This window comes from Salvelinus namaycush, unplaced genomic scaffold (assembly GCF_016432855.1).
Source record: "Salvelinus namaycush isolate Seneca unplaced genomic scaffold, SaNama_1.0 Scaffold187, whole genome shotgun sequence".
NCBI lineage: Eukaryota > Metazoa > Chordata > Actinopteri > Salmoniformes > Salmonidae > Salvelinus > Salvelinus namaycush.
The window spans coordinates 229,442-245,317 of NW_024058641.1; the positions used below are offsets into that span (position 1 = coordinate 229,442).

Here is a 15,876-nt window from a genome sequence, read left to right on the forward strand (position 1 = left end):
CTGTAGAATGTGATACTATTTGGGTGTTAGAGAATGTGGGAGTTCGTAAAAGTAATGATAAAGGGTTGATTATGAATAGAAAAGGGTTGTGTAGTCACATAACTCAGGTTGCGCCATCTCTTACTATGTTGAAAAATCAAGACAGAGGTATTGCTGATTGTTCTTTCCACACATCCAGAAATTAACTGTTGAATGTATTGTCTGATGGATGGATTGGTCTTTGTGCCTTAGTTAGAGCAAATAAATAGGTTACTATTATTAATTCACCCCACGATGACTATGATAATCCTAGAGTTAAAAGGGAGTATGAGAAAGACCCTGAGGTATACCTTGATGCAATTGGACAGCCTAGAGGTGTACCTCGGGAGTTCAAGGCAAGAGATGAAGTTAAATCAGGATTTGAATCTATATTTTTGTGGATAACACCAAATAAAAACTTAGAGTGGATTAATTATATATACTATAACCAACAGAGATTCATTAAATATACTGACTCAGCCCTAACAGCGTTGGGGGAACAGGTACAGGCTACCAGTAAAATGACTTGGCAAAATAGACAGGCTCTCAATTGGCTCTTAGCGGAGAAGGGTGGAGTTTGTGTTATGTTTGGGGATGATTGTTGCACCTTTATTCCCAATAACACTGCGCCTAATGGATCCTTTGCAATCGTTATGGCTAAACTTAAAGGTTTACGAGCAGAGGTTAAGGCAAATGCTGGGTTTGACTCTCATGTTTGGGATTGGTTGGATCTAGCATTAGGAAAGTGGGGAGCTATGTTTGCTAGGATGGCTATTATGCTGGGAGGAGGGTTATTGGCTCTGGGTATTGTTCGTTGTGTTTTACCCTTGGTAAAATCACTTGTGGTCCAGACAACGGTTAAACAGATGTCTGTAAGGAGAGCTGACCCTCCTGTGATAATAATCCTGTACCTGGGAGCCCAGGCCAGTATACCGACAAAAATGGACAGCCATGCAATGCGGTTGGTGGACCTCTTGACTGCCCCTTTGGAAATCCAAACTGTTTATATAGAGTGGTTCCTGGAGGTGGTTATGCTTGTCATGGTTTTCGTAAGGATGGTCTACTTGTATATGCTGTATTCCCAAATTCAGAGGAATGTCTACTTGTACATGTCCACAAAAAGTGTCATTTGCACTGTAAGTGCAAGTGGTGCACAAAATTTAATGTGGAGGGCCATGACCATCATGGAGACCCCCTGTTCTGCGCAAAATGTCAAAGAGGAGATTGTAGTATCTGTAAGGATGAGGACTGTGCTCCTATGTAAGGATTTTAGTATATCTATTTTTGCTTAAGGCCTTGTGTTTTTGTATGTTTGGTTGAATTTTTAGATACATATTTCAATGAATATATATGTTTTCTTTTAATTAAGGTTAGTTTTGCCTTCTAAAAACTAGGTTAATTTCAAAAAAGTGCTAGGTAACAGAGGGTATTCTGGTTACAAGTGTCTACGGACCATGTCCTTAATCTTTTTAACAAAGGTTGGTATCATTGATATCACTTTATTAGAGTGGTGTCTGCGAGGGAGGATCATGTTGAAATGCTTAAATTTAGAATGATGTTGTGTCAATTTTCTTTTGTAACTGCATGTAGGTCTCTGATTTTCTATTATTATACTCATTGTATTATTTTAATTTTAATTTTTAATTTTCACATAACTGAGATAACCTCAGGCAAGGCTAGGTACCTACATGCTCATGCTTCATCAAAAATGTAATATATTAATCTTTCAAATTTTTATACCAAATTAGATCTTTTACTCTTATGAATACTAGAGATGTTTGGTCTAGTTAGGTTTTCCTTAATGTTTCTAATTGGATCTTTTACTCCTATTTAGTATTAATAATTTGGAGATGTTTGGTCCAGTTGGTTTATATGCTTTACTCTGTTTTTGTATTTTCTTGTCCATCATAGGTATTCTCATTCACTATCCCAAAGTCATATTTGTATAATTTATGTGGCTAATTAGCCCCAGAGGTGGGATTTGTAGGAGTAAATGAGACACATAGATAACACATAGACGTATAGGACAGCTGAACATTAAAAACAGACCACACGAAGAGAAGGCGACACATAGGCGCCTAGGACAACTGGACACACTAAGGATAGAGGAGACACATAGTCTGCTGATCCTAATAAGGGCACACATACCAGAGAACACACTGAGACACTGAGCTAAATACAGGGTCAAGACATAGGCCTATAGGATAGATGGACATATATTATTTTTAGGACAAGCAAGGGTCTTGCCACCATTATAATCTAACTGAAAGCAGATATGGGCGTTATTGGGCGTGAACAAGCAGGAAGCCTGAACTAAAAGATAATGGTGGCAGGAGAATTAGGGGAATAATGATTATTTGCATATGGGTTGGACCCATATGTTATATGTGGATAAATAGAGGAGCCGGGGCTCTGGGAAGGTGTATGTTCCGCGGACCATTCCAGGCTGTCTATACTCTGTATTAAAAGCCTATTTTGATTTCACAAGTTCTTGTAAGTGTTATATTTGAACCGATTTGCCACGACACTAGTAACATGCTTCCCATTTCAAGCATCTCCAAACACATCACAGTGGGTGATAGCATGGAGAAGTTTCTCCTGTAGTGTGTCGATACTGCTGTAGTTAGGGAGGCATAATGTCACAGAGCACGTTTGTGCTTTCGGATAATATTCATCAGCGTCAGTGCTGCCCAAGGACGTGATTTGCATCTGCAGTTTGGAGAGACTTCGACCTCTGGGCAGTCTGTCCGTTCCAGTCAGAAAAGCTAGAAGTTAGAAATGAGAGGGGAAGAATGATAAACTGACCAAGCATTTGTGGAGTGCTACAATGATTTACTTAAAGGGGCAATCAGCAGTTGAAACAATAACAAAGCATCCTCTCCGCCAATGTGTCGGTATAAAGCTGAAGGATGGGAGAAATTTAACCACCCTCAAATTCATAGACAGAGCTATGGATGAAAGGACTGACCATCCAAAATAGTTTTAACCATGTTTTGAGTCTATAAAAGTGTTTGTTTACCTTTACTTTGTTTACAAACATTGGAGAAAAACAAGCTTATATTTTGGGTTCTGATGGGGTACGCCAATGAGGAACTAATAAGGTACAGTTGAAGTCGGAAGTTAACATACACTTAGTCATTAAAACTCATTTCTCAACCACTCCACAAATTTCTTGTTAAACTATAGTTGTTGCAAGTCAGTTAGGACATCTAGTTTGTGCATGACATAAGTAATTTTTCCAACAATTGTTTGCAGACAGATTATTTCACTGTATCACAATTCCTGTGGGTCAGAAGTTTTGAAAATTCCAGAAAATGATGTCATGGCTTTAGAAGCTTATGATAGGCTAATTGACATCATTTGAGTCAATTGGAGGTGTACCTGTGGATGTATTTCAAGGCCTACCTTCAAACTCAGTGTCTCTTTCCTTGACATCATAGGAAAATCAAAAGAAATCAGCCAAGACCTCAGAAAAAAAAATGTAGACCTCCACAAGTCTGGTTCATCCTTGGGAGCAATTTCCAAATGCCTGAAGGTACCACGTTCATCTGTACAAACAATAGTACGCAAGTATAAACACCATGGGACCACGCAGCCGTCATACCGCTCAGGAAGAAGACGCGTTCTGTCTCCTAGAGATGAACATACTTTGGTGCGACAAGTGCAAATCAATCCCAGAACATCAGCATAGGGCCTTGTGAAGATGCTGGAGAAAACAGGTACAAAAGTATCTATATCCACAGTAAAACTAGTCCTATAACGACATAACCTGAAAGGCCGCTCAGCAAGGAAGAAGCCACTGTTCCAAATCAGCCATAAAAAAGCCAGACTATGGTTTGCAACTGCACATGGGGACAAATATTACTTTTTGGAGAAATGTCCTCTGGTCTGATGAAACAAAAATAGAACTGTTTGGACATAATGACCATCGTTATGTTTGGAGGAAAAAGGGGGAGACTTGCAAGCCAAAGAACACCATCCCAACCGTGAAGTACGGGGTGGCAGCATCATGTTGTGGGGGTGCTTTGCTGCAGGAGGGACTGGTGCACGTCACAAAATAGATGGCTTCATGAGGAAGGAACATTATGGGGATATATTGAAGCAACATCTCAAGACATCAGCCAGGAAGTTAAAGCTTGGTCGCAAATGGGTCTTCCAAATGGATAATGACCCCAAGCATACTTCCAAAGTTGTGGCAAAATGGCTGAAGGAAAACAAAGTCAAGGTATTGGAGTGGCAATCACAAAGCCCTGACCTCAATCCTATAGAAAATTTGTGGGCAGAACTGAAAAGGCGTGTGTGAGCAAGGAGGCCTACAAACCTGACTCAGTTACACCAGCTCTGTCAGGAGGAATGGGCCAAAATTCACCCAACTTATTGTGGGAAGCTTGTGGAAGGCTACCCGAAACATTTGACCCAAGTTAAACAATTTAAAGGCAATGCAACCAAATACTAACTGAGCGTATGTAAACTTCTGACCAACTGGGAATGTGATGAAAGAAATAAATCACTACTATTATTCTGACATTTCACATTCTTAAAATAAAAGTGGTGATCCTAACTGACTTAAGACAGGGAATTTTTACTAGGATTAAATGTCAGGAATTGTGAATAAATTAGTTTAAATGTATTTGGCTAAGGTGTATGTAAACTTCTGACTTCAACTGTATATTCTCCAAGGATCAATGGGTACATTCATTTGTAAGTCCAAAAATGGATGTAGCAACTGCAGATTGCTCCATTGAAGTTAGTTAATCATAATTGTGTTAACTCACTTAGGAACTTCTTCTTTTGCTCCTCTGAGAACTCTGTGAAAACACTCCAGAAGTTCTGGATGATGTCATCTGTGGGCCTACAGTGAGGGAAAAAAGTATTTGATCCCCTGCTGATTTTGTACGTTTGCCCACTGACAAAGAAATGATCAGTCTATAATTTTAATGGTAGGTTTATTTGAACAGTGAGAGACAGAATATCAACAAAAAAATCCAGAAAAACGCATGTCAAAAATGTTATGAATTGATTTGCATTTTAATGAGGGAAATAAGTATTTGACCCCTCTGCAAAACATGACTTAGTACTTGGTGGCAAAACCCTTGTTGGCAATCACAGAGGTCAGACGTTTCTTGTAGTTGGCCACCAGGTTTGCACACATCTCAGGAGGGATTTTGTCCCACTCCTCTTTGCAGATCTTCTTCAAGTCATTAAGGTTTCGAGGCTGACGTTTGGCAACTCGAACCTTCAGCTCCCTCCACAGATTTTCTATGGGATTAAGGTCTGGAGACTGGCTAGGCCACTCCAGGACCTTAATGTGCTTCTTCTTGAGCCACTCCTTTGTTGCCTTGGCCGTGTGTTTTGGGTCATTGTCATGCTGGAATACCCATCCACGACCCATTTTCAATACCCTGGCTGAGGGAAGGAGGTTTTCACCCAAGATTTGACGGTACATGGCCCCGTCCATCGTCCCTTTGATGCGGTGAAGTTGTCCTGTCCCTTTAGCAGAAAAACACCCCCAAAGCATAATGTTTCCACCTCCATGTTTGACGGTGGGGATGGTTTCTTGGGGTCATAGGCAGCATTCCTCCTCCTCCAAACACGGCAAGTTGGGTTGATGCCAAAGAACTCCATTTTGGTCTCATCTGACCACAACACGTTCACCCAGTTGTCCTCTGAATCATTCAGATGTTCATTGGCAAACTTCAGACGGGCATGTATATGTGCTTTCTTGAGCAGGGGGACCTTGCGGGCGCTGCAGGATTTCAGTCCTTCACGGCATAGTGTGTTACCAATTGTTTTCTTGATGACTATGGTCCCAGCTGCCTTGAGATCATTGACAAGATCCTCCTGTGTAGTTCTGGGCTGATTCCTCACCGTTCTCATGATCATTGCAACTCCACGAGGTGAGATCTTGCATGGAGCCCTAGGCTGAGGGAGATTGACAGTTCTTTTGTGTTTCTTCCATTTGCGAATAATCACAGAAACTGTTGTCACCTTCTCACCAAGCTGCTTGGCGATGGTCTTGTAGCCCATTCCAGCCTTGTGTAGGTCTACAATCTTGTCCCTGACATCCTTGGAGAGCTCTTTGGTCTTGGCCATGGTGGAGAGTTTGGAATCTGATTGATTGATTGCTTCTGTGGACAGGTATCTTTTATACAGGTAAGAAACTGAGATTAGGAGCACTCCCTTTAAGAGTGTGCTCCTAATCTCCGTCCGTTACCTGTATGAAAGACACCTGGGAGCCAGAAATCTTTTTGATTGAGAAGGGGTCAAATACTTATTTCCCTCATTAAAATGCAAATCAATTTATAACATTTTTGACATGCATTTTTCTGGTAATTTTTGTTGTTATTCTGTCTCTCACTGTTCAAATAAACCTACCATTAAAATTATAGACTGATAATTTCTTTGTCAGTGGGCAAACGTACAAAATCAGCAGGGGATCAAATACTTTTTTCCCTCACTGTATATCCTTGATACTTGGCATTCTGTTAGTGCAGAGAAAAACATAACGAAACAACTGCATGTACAGTAGTCCATGCCACTGTATTATAGCCATAGACTGCATAGCCCACACAGGATGGGACCAGATTTAACCACTGGGAGCGTAGAGCTGCTAGCCTGGTTACTGTCTCTGTTCAGCTATTACATTCTACTCCTTGCCACTCATGTCATTTGGAGTGGAATGTTAGCTAAAAAGTCTGGTACTCTGACTACAGAGCTGCTATATAGGCTACCATACATGTCAAATTATAGTGACTTATGTACTCTTATTACGTATCTAAACAGGTAGAATTTGACCTCTCTCATTTTGTCCCACTCGTAGTTGTCATCTCCTTGTAGAAGTGTCATCAGCTCCTCAGGTAGAAACATCCTCCATGTCTGTATAGGGCAGCCTTCGTGGAAGCCTTTCTCAAAGTCTGCAAACTGAATCTGCACCGACTTGTTGAGCTTCATGTCAACGTACAAGTCAACATATTTCTTCCTGTGAATGATATGGCAGAACAATGTTCGTTTATGAGTATAGAACACTTCCTGTGAAATCCTTTCGTTAATTCAAGAGATTCATAAATTGATAAGTTTACTATCATCAAATATACCTGTTGACCATGGTAACTGGGAGCTCCTCTCCATTCGGTATCAGTTCTTGCCCTTTGTCCTTCAAAAGACAATAAGGATTAGTACTGCATCAGCTGGGATTACCTGTGTAGGCTACCAAAAACAGCTAAAGGTATCAACACTCTCTTACCATGAAAACCAAATCCAGCGCTTCAACAACCTCCTCATCTTCATCCAACACATACTGCAAGCAGCTAATTTGAAACAAAAACAGCATAAATGTGATATGAGGAGATAATAGTATATCTGTAAAACAACTACACTGTTAAAATTATGTGCTTTGTTAGACCCAAACTAGTGGCAACTGAGCTGCCACCAACTTGAAGGAGACAAAACCTTAATTTTGCAGGAGTATTGAAACATCATCGTGAAATGTTTTGGTTATCCTCATGAAAGATACCTACATTTTAAGAAACATTAAGTTGGATTTATTCATACATTATTTTGGTAAAATGACATTAACAAATCATTGAAACGACTTGCATACATTTAAAAAAAATGTTTTTGATGGGGTATTTTTACACTTTATTGAGACGGTTATGAAATGACAGAGGAGATACAGATAGGTGGGAGAAACAGATTGAAGGGTTGGAGCGGGGAATTTAACCCCGGTCTTCGATGGGGAGAGGGGTGACATGTCTTGGCCAGGTACGTTATCGCAAGACATGGGCTCGGCACGACTTGCATTCATTTTTATAAAGTATATGTTGGTCTTTTTTTTGTCAATTTCAATTCCCCCCAGAATAATTTCTTACAGTGTGGCTGCGTAGTTGAGTGGGTAAAATTCAAACGAAATGTACCATCTTACCTCCCCTCCTGTTTCTAACCTGTCTAAATAAAGCATTCACAAAAGAATTCAAAAAAGATATTCTCCATAGGCCCTTATCATCAATCAATATTTAGGATATAAACCGTTTGCATTTCTGAACCAGTGATTGTATGGGAAACATAGTTTTTGTGTTTTGATGCTTCCTTTTACATGCATTGAAACCCTAAAAAGTGTTTTCACAACACTCTCTTAAAAACACAAATATTCAGGTTGAAGAACCACTTTGGGTGTTTCAGAGTACTTCATTTCTGTTTTAAAACACATTCTGTGCATCAAAACACTTCCATTGGGTTTACATTCAAACCCCCTCCAAACACCAGATCTCATCTTAGGTGCACTACTTTTCCTGGTTTCATTACACAATCATGGTGTTTTGAGACTTTCTACTTTTACACTGTACTGTAGCAGCAGTTGAAGAGATGAAGATACATTATGGACCCCCCTTCTTTTTCAGCAGAATAATTGTACCTTGCTTCAGTTGGAGACAGCTCTTTAAGGTCATCCAATGTTGTAGTCAGACCCAGAAGCTTCTTGAAGAGAGCCAGAGGGAAGCAGAGGTTCAGAACACACTGATTAAACAGGGCCTTCCCACAGAGAAGCCCAAGTAAGTAGAATTCATCAGTGACACCGCCGTCCTATGGATAAAAATAAATAAATACAATGCCACAAGCCGTTAAATATTACAAATATTTAATAGTATAATAACAGTACCATAATTGGCATTTCTAAGAATGGATATTTCTAAGTTAGTAAATAAAATTGTGGGGAAATATTGAGTTAAATCTGGGAACAATATGGAACTGAATATGGAACGTACATCTGTTGTGAGCCATGCTAGTCCAGACTCGTAAACCTCCAGTGTCTTTGGTTCCATTGTGAGAAGTTCCCTCCCCAGGAGACTGAAGAATTCCAGTGAAACACCACCTTCATCCACACCATTCTCTGCTTGAAACTTCACCTGGAGACAAAAACAGTTTAGAGCACTTGAGATGCTTAATCTAAATAGTCACACAGAAAGCTACCACATTCTCCAAAATACAGAAAAGCACAACACTTACCTTTAAAGCCACCATGTGGCAAGTCATTTTTCGCAGTTGCTGAAAGGTATCATCCAGAAGTGTTTCCCGGTCCACCTTGACGGATTTGTCACTAAGCCAACCGTATTCGATGTCCTCATGACAATCCTTGGATACGATTATTAAAAGGTATGTGAATATTAGAGAAAACATTTTGGCAGAAGAGCAAAAATATTACATTTTTAGTGAATTCAATTTGCCTTATGCCCAGCAACTTCAATCTGGATAATGTCTAACATACACTGTAAAAAAGTGGCATGGCACTGTTGTTCATCTTAAGTTTTCTATTAAATTTGTCTGAAATCACATAACGAATTTGACAGAGCAATGTGATTTTTTAATTGAATGAAAGCATCTAAATTGCTTTCAACACCTCATAGCAGTGGGAGCAATGTAGCGGTGGCAGCCTATCAGATGAGTTGGAGGGGTGGACTATTGGGGGCGTGGCTTTCAGATTTTTATTTTTGGCTATCCCTGAGAGTGAATGTCATTCCAGGTCATTTGTTCAACCTCTTAATGATTGGACCCTATTTTCAATTTTCGCCTAAAATGACATACCCAAATCTAAGTGCCTGTAGCTCAGGACCTGAAGCAAGGATATGCATATTCTTGATACCATTTGAAAGGAAACACTTTGAGGTTGGTGGAAATGTGAAATTAATGTAGGACAATATAACACATTAGATCTGATAAAAGATAATAAAGAAAAAAACATGGGTTTTCGTTTTTTGGTTGTTGTTGTTCCATCATGATGCGATTTTTTAAAGGTTGATCAAAAGAGTCATTTTTTACAGTGTAGTTTAAAAAAATGCAGGTACTTACTTTGATCTGATCAAATGCATACATCCACACTGTACATTTGGCTTCAGTGTCCAGGATACAGGGGTAGTCCTTCAGGAGGCAGAATATGTTATCCTAAAGTGCAAAATGTAAAGGGATTTTACACTCAAAATACAACCTAGTGTAATTTCCCAACTACCTTGGCTGTAGTCGATTCCCCAAGACAGTTTTCAATATATATATTGTTTACGTAGGCATTTGTTATGCTAAAATACAAATATGTTTCTAGTAATTGGAAAAGAACATAAATACCTTATAACGTTTTATTTTGCTCAATATCATCTCACTTTCAATCCAATATGTGTCATCCTCTTCTGAGATATCCCAGAAAAGCTCTGTCAGTTCTGAATTTAAGTCTAGTACCTGAGTTTGGAGAGAGGTGAAAATGCTAAGTAGACATTATGCAATGTATTGCAGGACCTGAAATAAAACATTGCATGGTTTTTCATTAAATGATTGTTGCAGAAATGTGTATGAAATGCACTGTATTGTACAAACCAGCTTAGACTGAAAGAGAGAACTGATTTTGTTGACATGGAAAGTGTCAACTGTGATTCTTCTGCGTCTCTTGCTGTTCACCTACATGCAAGAGAGAATATTAATATGCAGTGCAGTGAACATTTAAAATTATTTGGGGCCATGAGCAATATTTGAAATGATCAAATAATACCCACATCATAAAGCCTTTGCAGAAGCCCAAAAGTCTTCTTTAATGATTTTCCATGATCACATCGTTTGACTGCCATCTGCTGAAGGTACTCTGCTGACAATGAGTGGAATGCTTTCACCACGGTTCGGAAGAAGGAATCTGACAGTGTCGACCATAGGCCCTCTGTTGGAATTAGCCTGGAGTTTAGTTGATACAAGAGCACACAAATGACCTCATGTATCTAAAAAAAGAGAATAGAACAGAAGAGAATAGAAGAGAATAAAATAAAATAAAAGACGAGACGTGTATTGATGGATGGTGACTTTACCAAGGACCTGGAGCTTGTCTGGGATCAGTCTGAGGATGGCAGCAGCAAAGGCCTCAGTAATGTCTATGCCACATTGTTGTTTTAGGAGAACTCCCAGGAGCTCAGGGATGATGAGGTACACCCTCAGACCCTCCACACCAATGGGATCCTTACTCAGGGAGGGAAGGAGTATGCGATGGACAACATTTTTAACCTAGAACCATGACAGGAGTGCTTGTGTGGGTCACAACTAAATGACTTAAGTGGTCAAATTGAATATCAAGGACAACAAACAGAAGTATTGAAAATAAGTATCTGATCATAAAGATAATAAATTAAATGATACCTCAGCCAGAACTTTGTCCTTTTCTGCAAGCTTTTGAAAAGCCATTCGGGCGAGTGACAAGTCCAGGCCAGAGTGCTTCAGTGAGGTTTGGTAATGTTTGTCACAACTAGAGTAATAAGACCAAGAAATACTATTAAATATGCAACAATAAAAAGTATTCAATAATGTGATAAAACATTCATGGATAGGCAGTGAGTTCTTACCTTTTGTCCAGGAAGCTCCCATTTAAACATGATGCAGAAGAGAATGTTTCTGTTATTTCCCTGAAAATAAATGTGAAGAATCTTATAGTTCCGTGTATGTAAGTTCCTGAGACCTTCAACTTTTCAGTAGTTGTTTTGTGTCATTGACTCATGTATGTTTGTGTTGCCTTGTCCACTTATCAACCATCATGAGTTGTTTATTTGTATTGAGCTTGGGGACAAGGTTTATTTGTATCATACACTATATATACAAAAGTATGAGGAAACTCTTTCAAATTAGTGGATTTGGCTATTTCACCCACACTGGTTGCTGACAGGTGTATAAAATCGAGCACAGCCATGTAATCTCCATAGACAAACACTGGCAGTAGAATGGCCTTACTGAAGAGCTCAGTGACTTTCAATGTTTCACTGTCAGAGGATGCCACCTTTCCAACAAGTCAGTTCGTCAAATTTCTGCCCTGCTAGAGCTTCCACGGTCAACTGTAAACGCTGTTATTGTGAAGTGGAAACGTCTAGGAGCAACAACGGCTCAGCCACGAAGTGGTAGGCCACACAAGCTCACAGAATGGGACCGCTGAGTGCTGAAGCGCGTAAAAAAAATAAAAAATCTCGGTTGCAACACTCACTACTGAGTTCCAAACTGCCTCTGGAAGCAACCTCAGCACAAGAACTGTTCGTCGGGAGCTTCATGAAATGGGTTTCCTTGCAGAGCAGCCGCACACCATGTGCAATGCCAAGCATCGGCTAGAGTGGTGTAAAGCTCGCCGCCAATGGACTCTGGAGCAGTGGAAACGCGCTTTCTGGAGTGATGAATCACACGGATGCCAGGAGAACACTACTTGCCCGAATGCATAGTGCCAACTGTGGTTCGGGCTAGTCCTCTTAGTTCCAGTAAAGGGAAATCTTAACGCTACAGCATACAATTCTAGACGATTCTGTGCTTCCAACTTTGTGGCAACAATTTGGGGAAGGCCCTTTCCTGTTTCAGCATGACAATGCCCCCGTGCACAAAGTGAGGTCCATAAAGAAATGGTTTGTTGAGATCAGTGTGTAAAAACTTGTCTGGCCTGCACAGAGCCCTGACCTCAACCCCATCGAATAACTTTGGGATGAATTGGAATGCCGACTGCAAGCCATGCCTATTCGCCCAACATCAGTAACCGAACTCACTAATGCTCTTGTGGCTGAAGGAAGCAAGTCCCCGAAGCAATGTTCCAACATCTAGTGGAAAGCCTTCCCAGAAGAGTGGAGGCTGTTATAGCAGTAAAGGGGGTACCAACTCCATATTAATGCCCGTGATTTTGAAATGAAATGTTCGACGAGCAGGTGTCCACATACTTTTGGTCATGTAGGGTACTTACTTCTGTATTTTCTCCCATGATGTTGAGTCGCATTGCAAGATCCATCTGTCAATGATGTCATTGTCTAATGTTCGAGTCATTTTTTCAACACGGGAGTCATTCAACCCTTTTCCTGATTCCTGTAATAACAATTTGACGCACTGTATTAAAAGAATGTTAAAGGATTAAAGGACTAACTCAGAACAAACTAACCGTAAACGCAATACCTTAGCGGAGCTGCACAAGGCAAAAGAATGGTTTCCTCCAGCAAAGGTTTGTTCAATTTGCAGGTAATCAATGTGGTCTGAAAGTTACCCAAAACAGTCACGATGTTATAAACCTTTAATTTGATCATTTCATAGAGACCAACATTTCTGCCTAAGCACTGTATTGAGTTTGAAATAGGTCACGTTATGCAGAGGAAAATAAATGATTTAACTACCCTGTGGTAGCTGCACTGGCAGAGGCACAGACTGATCCATCTTGACTCCATTTCCCAGCTGCCCTTGCTCTCCATGCCCAAATGAGTAGATCTTTTTGAAGGAGCCCACGAACGCCAATGTGTGGTTTCTAACTTGACAAACATGATTGTAGGTCAAGGAAAAATCACAAATCAACTGTGATCCCTAAGAATGGATTTCTCCAAGAATACACCCAGTGTCATTCCAAGATTGATCTTACCATCCAAGATACATCCATTGATCTTTGTCTGACTATGTATGATTGTACAGAGATTCACATGACTTATATCAATCTAGTAACTACATACCTTCCACAGGCTATCTGGGTCACCTTTGCCCCCCAGAGTTCGGCCACCAGTCGAGGTCGTAGTTCATTTCTGAGAGAGTTGTGTCCAAGCTGTCCATATCGACCCGAGCCAAATGTGAACACTAAACCTCCCTAGAACAAAACCCATTCACACAGTTATCATGATGATGTGTTCGGCTCCTGTTGTTGATATGAATGTTTCTACTGTATGTGATGCTAACCAGCAAGACATCATTGGTCCAAACATTCTTTAGATCTTAATGATACTGGGAGAACAAACATAGTATCAGTTGGAAATATTGTTGTGTAAAAAACATCAGAACCTTTGTCAGAACAACAGTATGCTCCACTCCACAGGAAATAGCAATGGTCTTCTTTAGATTCAGGCAATCAACAGGAGCTGGAGCAGGTCTGTCTGTAGAAAATAGATTTCACCGATTTATTTTTAATTTTTTTCCCTTGTCGTCTTTTTCTTTTTTTGACTAAATAATGATTTGACATTAAATTATTAGATCTACTCATACCGTCTGCTTCAAACATATCAAACATACTAATTTTCTTTAAAAGATACCAACTATTAATGAAAATACATTAGCATACTAATCTTTGTGTCTACAGTACCTATTGTGTCCCCCAGTCCCAGCTGCCCGGCGCTGTTCTTGCCCCAGCCGAACACGGCTCCAGAGAGGGTCAGGGCGAAGCTGTGGTCTCCCCCAGCGGTGATCTGAGCCAGGGGGATCCCTGACAGAGACTTGACAGGCTGGGGAGACGAGGTGCTGGGCTCTCCCTTCCCCAAACCCAGCTGTCCTCTGGAGTTCTGGCCCCACGTGAACACTTTACCATCTAAAGTAAAGTATGTGATAAATGTAGTTTTATTTTAAAATGTCTATTGTGAACCTTCTCAAACTGATTTAGTTTTTTTTTTCACCCTTTATTTCTGCACTATGAACTTTCAGGCATGTCCCAATAAAACATATTTTTTTAGCATTAAAGCCTCAGTTTATTTTTTTATTGTTTTGACAGTGTGCGGGTCTCCATCTCCTCCAGTATCTATGTACCTGGAATAGAGACTATTTGGTATAAAGGACATTCAAAGAGCACAGATAGCCTCCTATCATATCCCGTCTCAAACTGAGTGATTTAGAATGTGATTGTTTACCTTGGGTTAGTGCAATGGAATGCTGGTCTCCACATGCAACTTGAATGACCTGATTCAAGTTACCCACTGGTCTGAGAAAACACAAGAGAAACAGACAGATCAAAAGGGACTATTTCAATATGTTCAGTTGCTAAAATTGACAGATGAATCAAAACGTTGTGTGAGTAGGCCTAAATAGAGATGTGTCATTCTGTCCAGACCTACCTGGGACCATTGGAGGCAGAGGTAAGACAAAACACTCTGCCCTCCTCAGACAGTAAAACAACATGGGTATCTCCACAACTCAGAGCCAGAATCTTCTCCCTGCACTCCACACCCTCTACACAAATAAAATAGAAATAAAATATATTAAAAAAGGTCCAATGCAGCCATTTTTATCTCAATATCAAATCATTTCTCGGTAACAATTAAGTACCTTACTCAATGTTTTCAATAAAAAAATAAAAAACCTTCCTAGCAGAGAGCAATTTCTCAAACAAGAATTTGGCTAGGACTGTTTGGGAGTGGTCTGAGTGGGGATGGGAAAACTGAAAACTCTTTTGTTTCCAGGTAGAACGCCTTTGGGTTCTATGTAAAACCATTTCCACAAAGGGTTCTACATGGAACCCAAAAAGATTCTACCTGGAAGCCAAAAGGGTTATCCTATGGGGCCAGCTGATGAACCCCTTTGGAACACTTTTTTTTCTTTGTATGGTGTTGCGGGAAAACATAAAGGAAAGGTACTTACTCAGTTTCCATGTGACCCTTCTCCCATCTTTATACTCGTGCATCCTGCAAGCGAAGGACACTTTCCCATTACTTCTGATAAACGCGACCACTTTATTACCTGCGGACAGATGCGCAATTGGAGATTTCGTGAGTATGACATTTAGGCAACTATCCATGTTCGCCTTTACCAAACCATTCGACTTTACTAAACCGAAGCCATCGCGGATGTTCTCTCCCCACGAAAACATTGTCAATGTGTTATTATTGTCGCCTTCTAAACGTATCAATAATCAGCTAATCTTGATGGTCAGGGCGGTCTTTCTGCGCCCAGTGAGTCAGTGCGTTCTGAAAGGGAAAGGGATGAACGCCACCATATGAAATAACAGCAAGGAACGAAAACGAAACTTGAGTTGACATTTTTCTAAAAAACAGAAACTTATGCCATAATGGGATTGGCCTGAGCAAACGGAACAGGCGCCAGGTAAAGTATTTCAATCAAACACCCCAGTTAGCACAT

General features: G+C 40.3%; 1 protein-coding gene across 1 annotated transcript; it reads right to left on the minus strand.

Annotated features, from left to right (window-relative positions):
* Positions 1-2,536: 2,536 nt before the first annotated feature.
* Positions 2,537-15,421, minus strand: LOC120037778 (probable E3 ubiquitin-protein ligase HERC3). Its single transcript, XM_038983744.1, has 20 exons — positions 15,379-15,421; positions 14,891-14,970; positions 14,652-14,760; positions 14,114-14,335; positions 13,816-13,907; positions 13,494-13,624; positions 13,167-13,294; positions 12,952-13,028; positions 12,746-12,864; positions 10,854-11,005; positions 10,129-10,190; positions 9,859-9,951; positions 9,019-9,144; positions 8,778-8,918; positions 8,429-8,595; positions 7,262-7,325; positions 7,113-7,171; positions 6,800-6,997; positions 4,794-4,870; positions 2,537-2,783 (listed from the first exon to the last, which is right to left on the minus strand). The coding sequence occupies exons 1-20, from the start codon at positions 15,419-15,421 to the stop codon at positions 2,566-2,568; spliced, it is 2,358 nt and encodes a 785-aa protein (XP_038839672.1). The 3' UTR covers positions 2,537-2,565.
* Between the last annotated feature and the right edge of the window lie 455 nt (positions 15,422-15,876).

Excerpts from the sequence above, each read along its gene's own strand:
- LOC120037778 (XM_038983744.1), bottom strand. The coding sequence starts at position 15,421 with ATGCACGAGTATAAAGATGGGAGAAGGGTCACATGGAAACTGA. Across the intron at positions 13,908-14,113 it reads GGGACTGGGGGACACAATAG|ACAGACCTGCTCCAGCTCCT; the intron begins GTACTGTAGACA and ends TATTTTCTACAG. Across the intron at positions 13,295-13,493 it reads ACCCAGATAGCCTGTGGAAG|AAACCACACATTGGCGTTCG; the intron begins GTATGTAGTTAC and ends TTGTCAAGTTAG.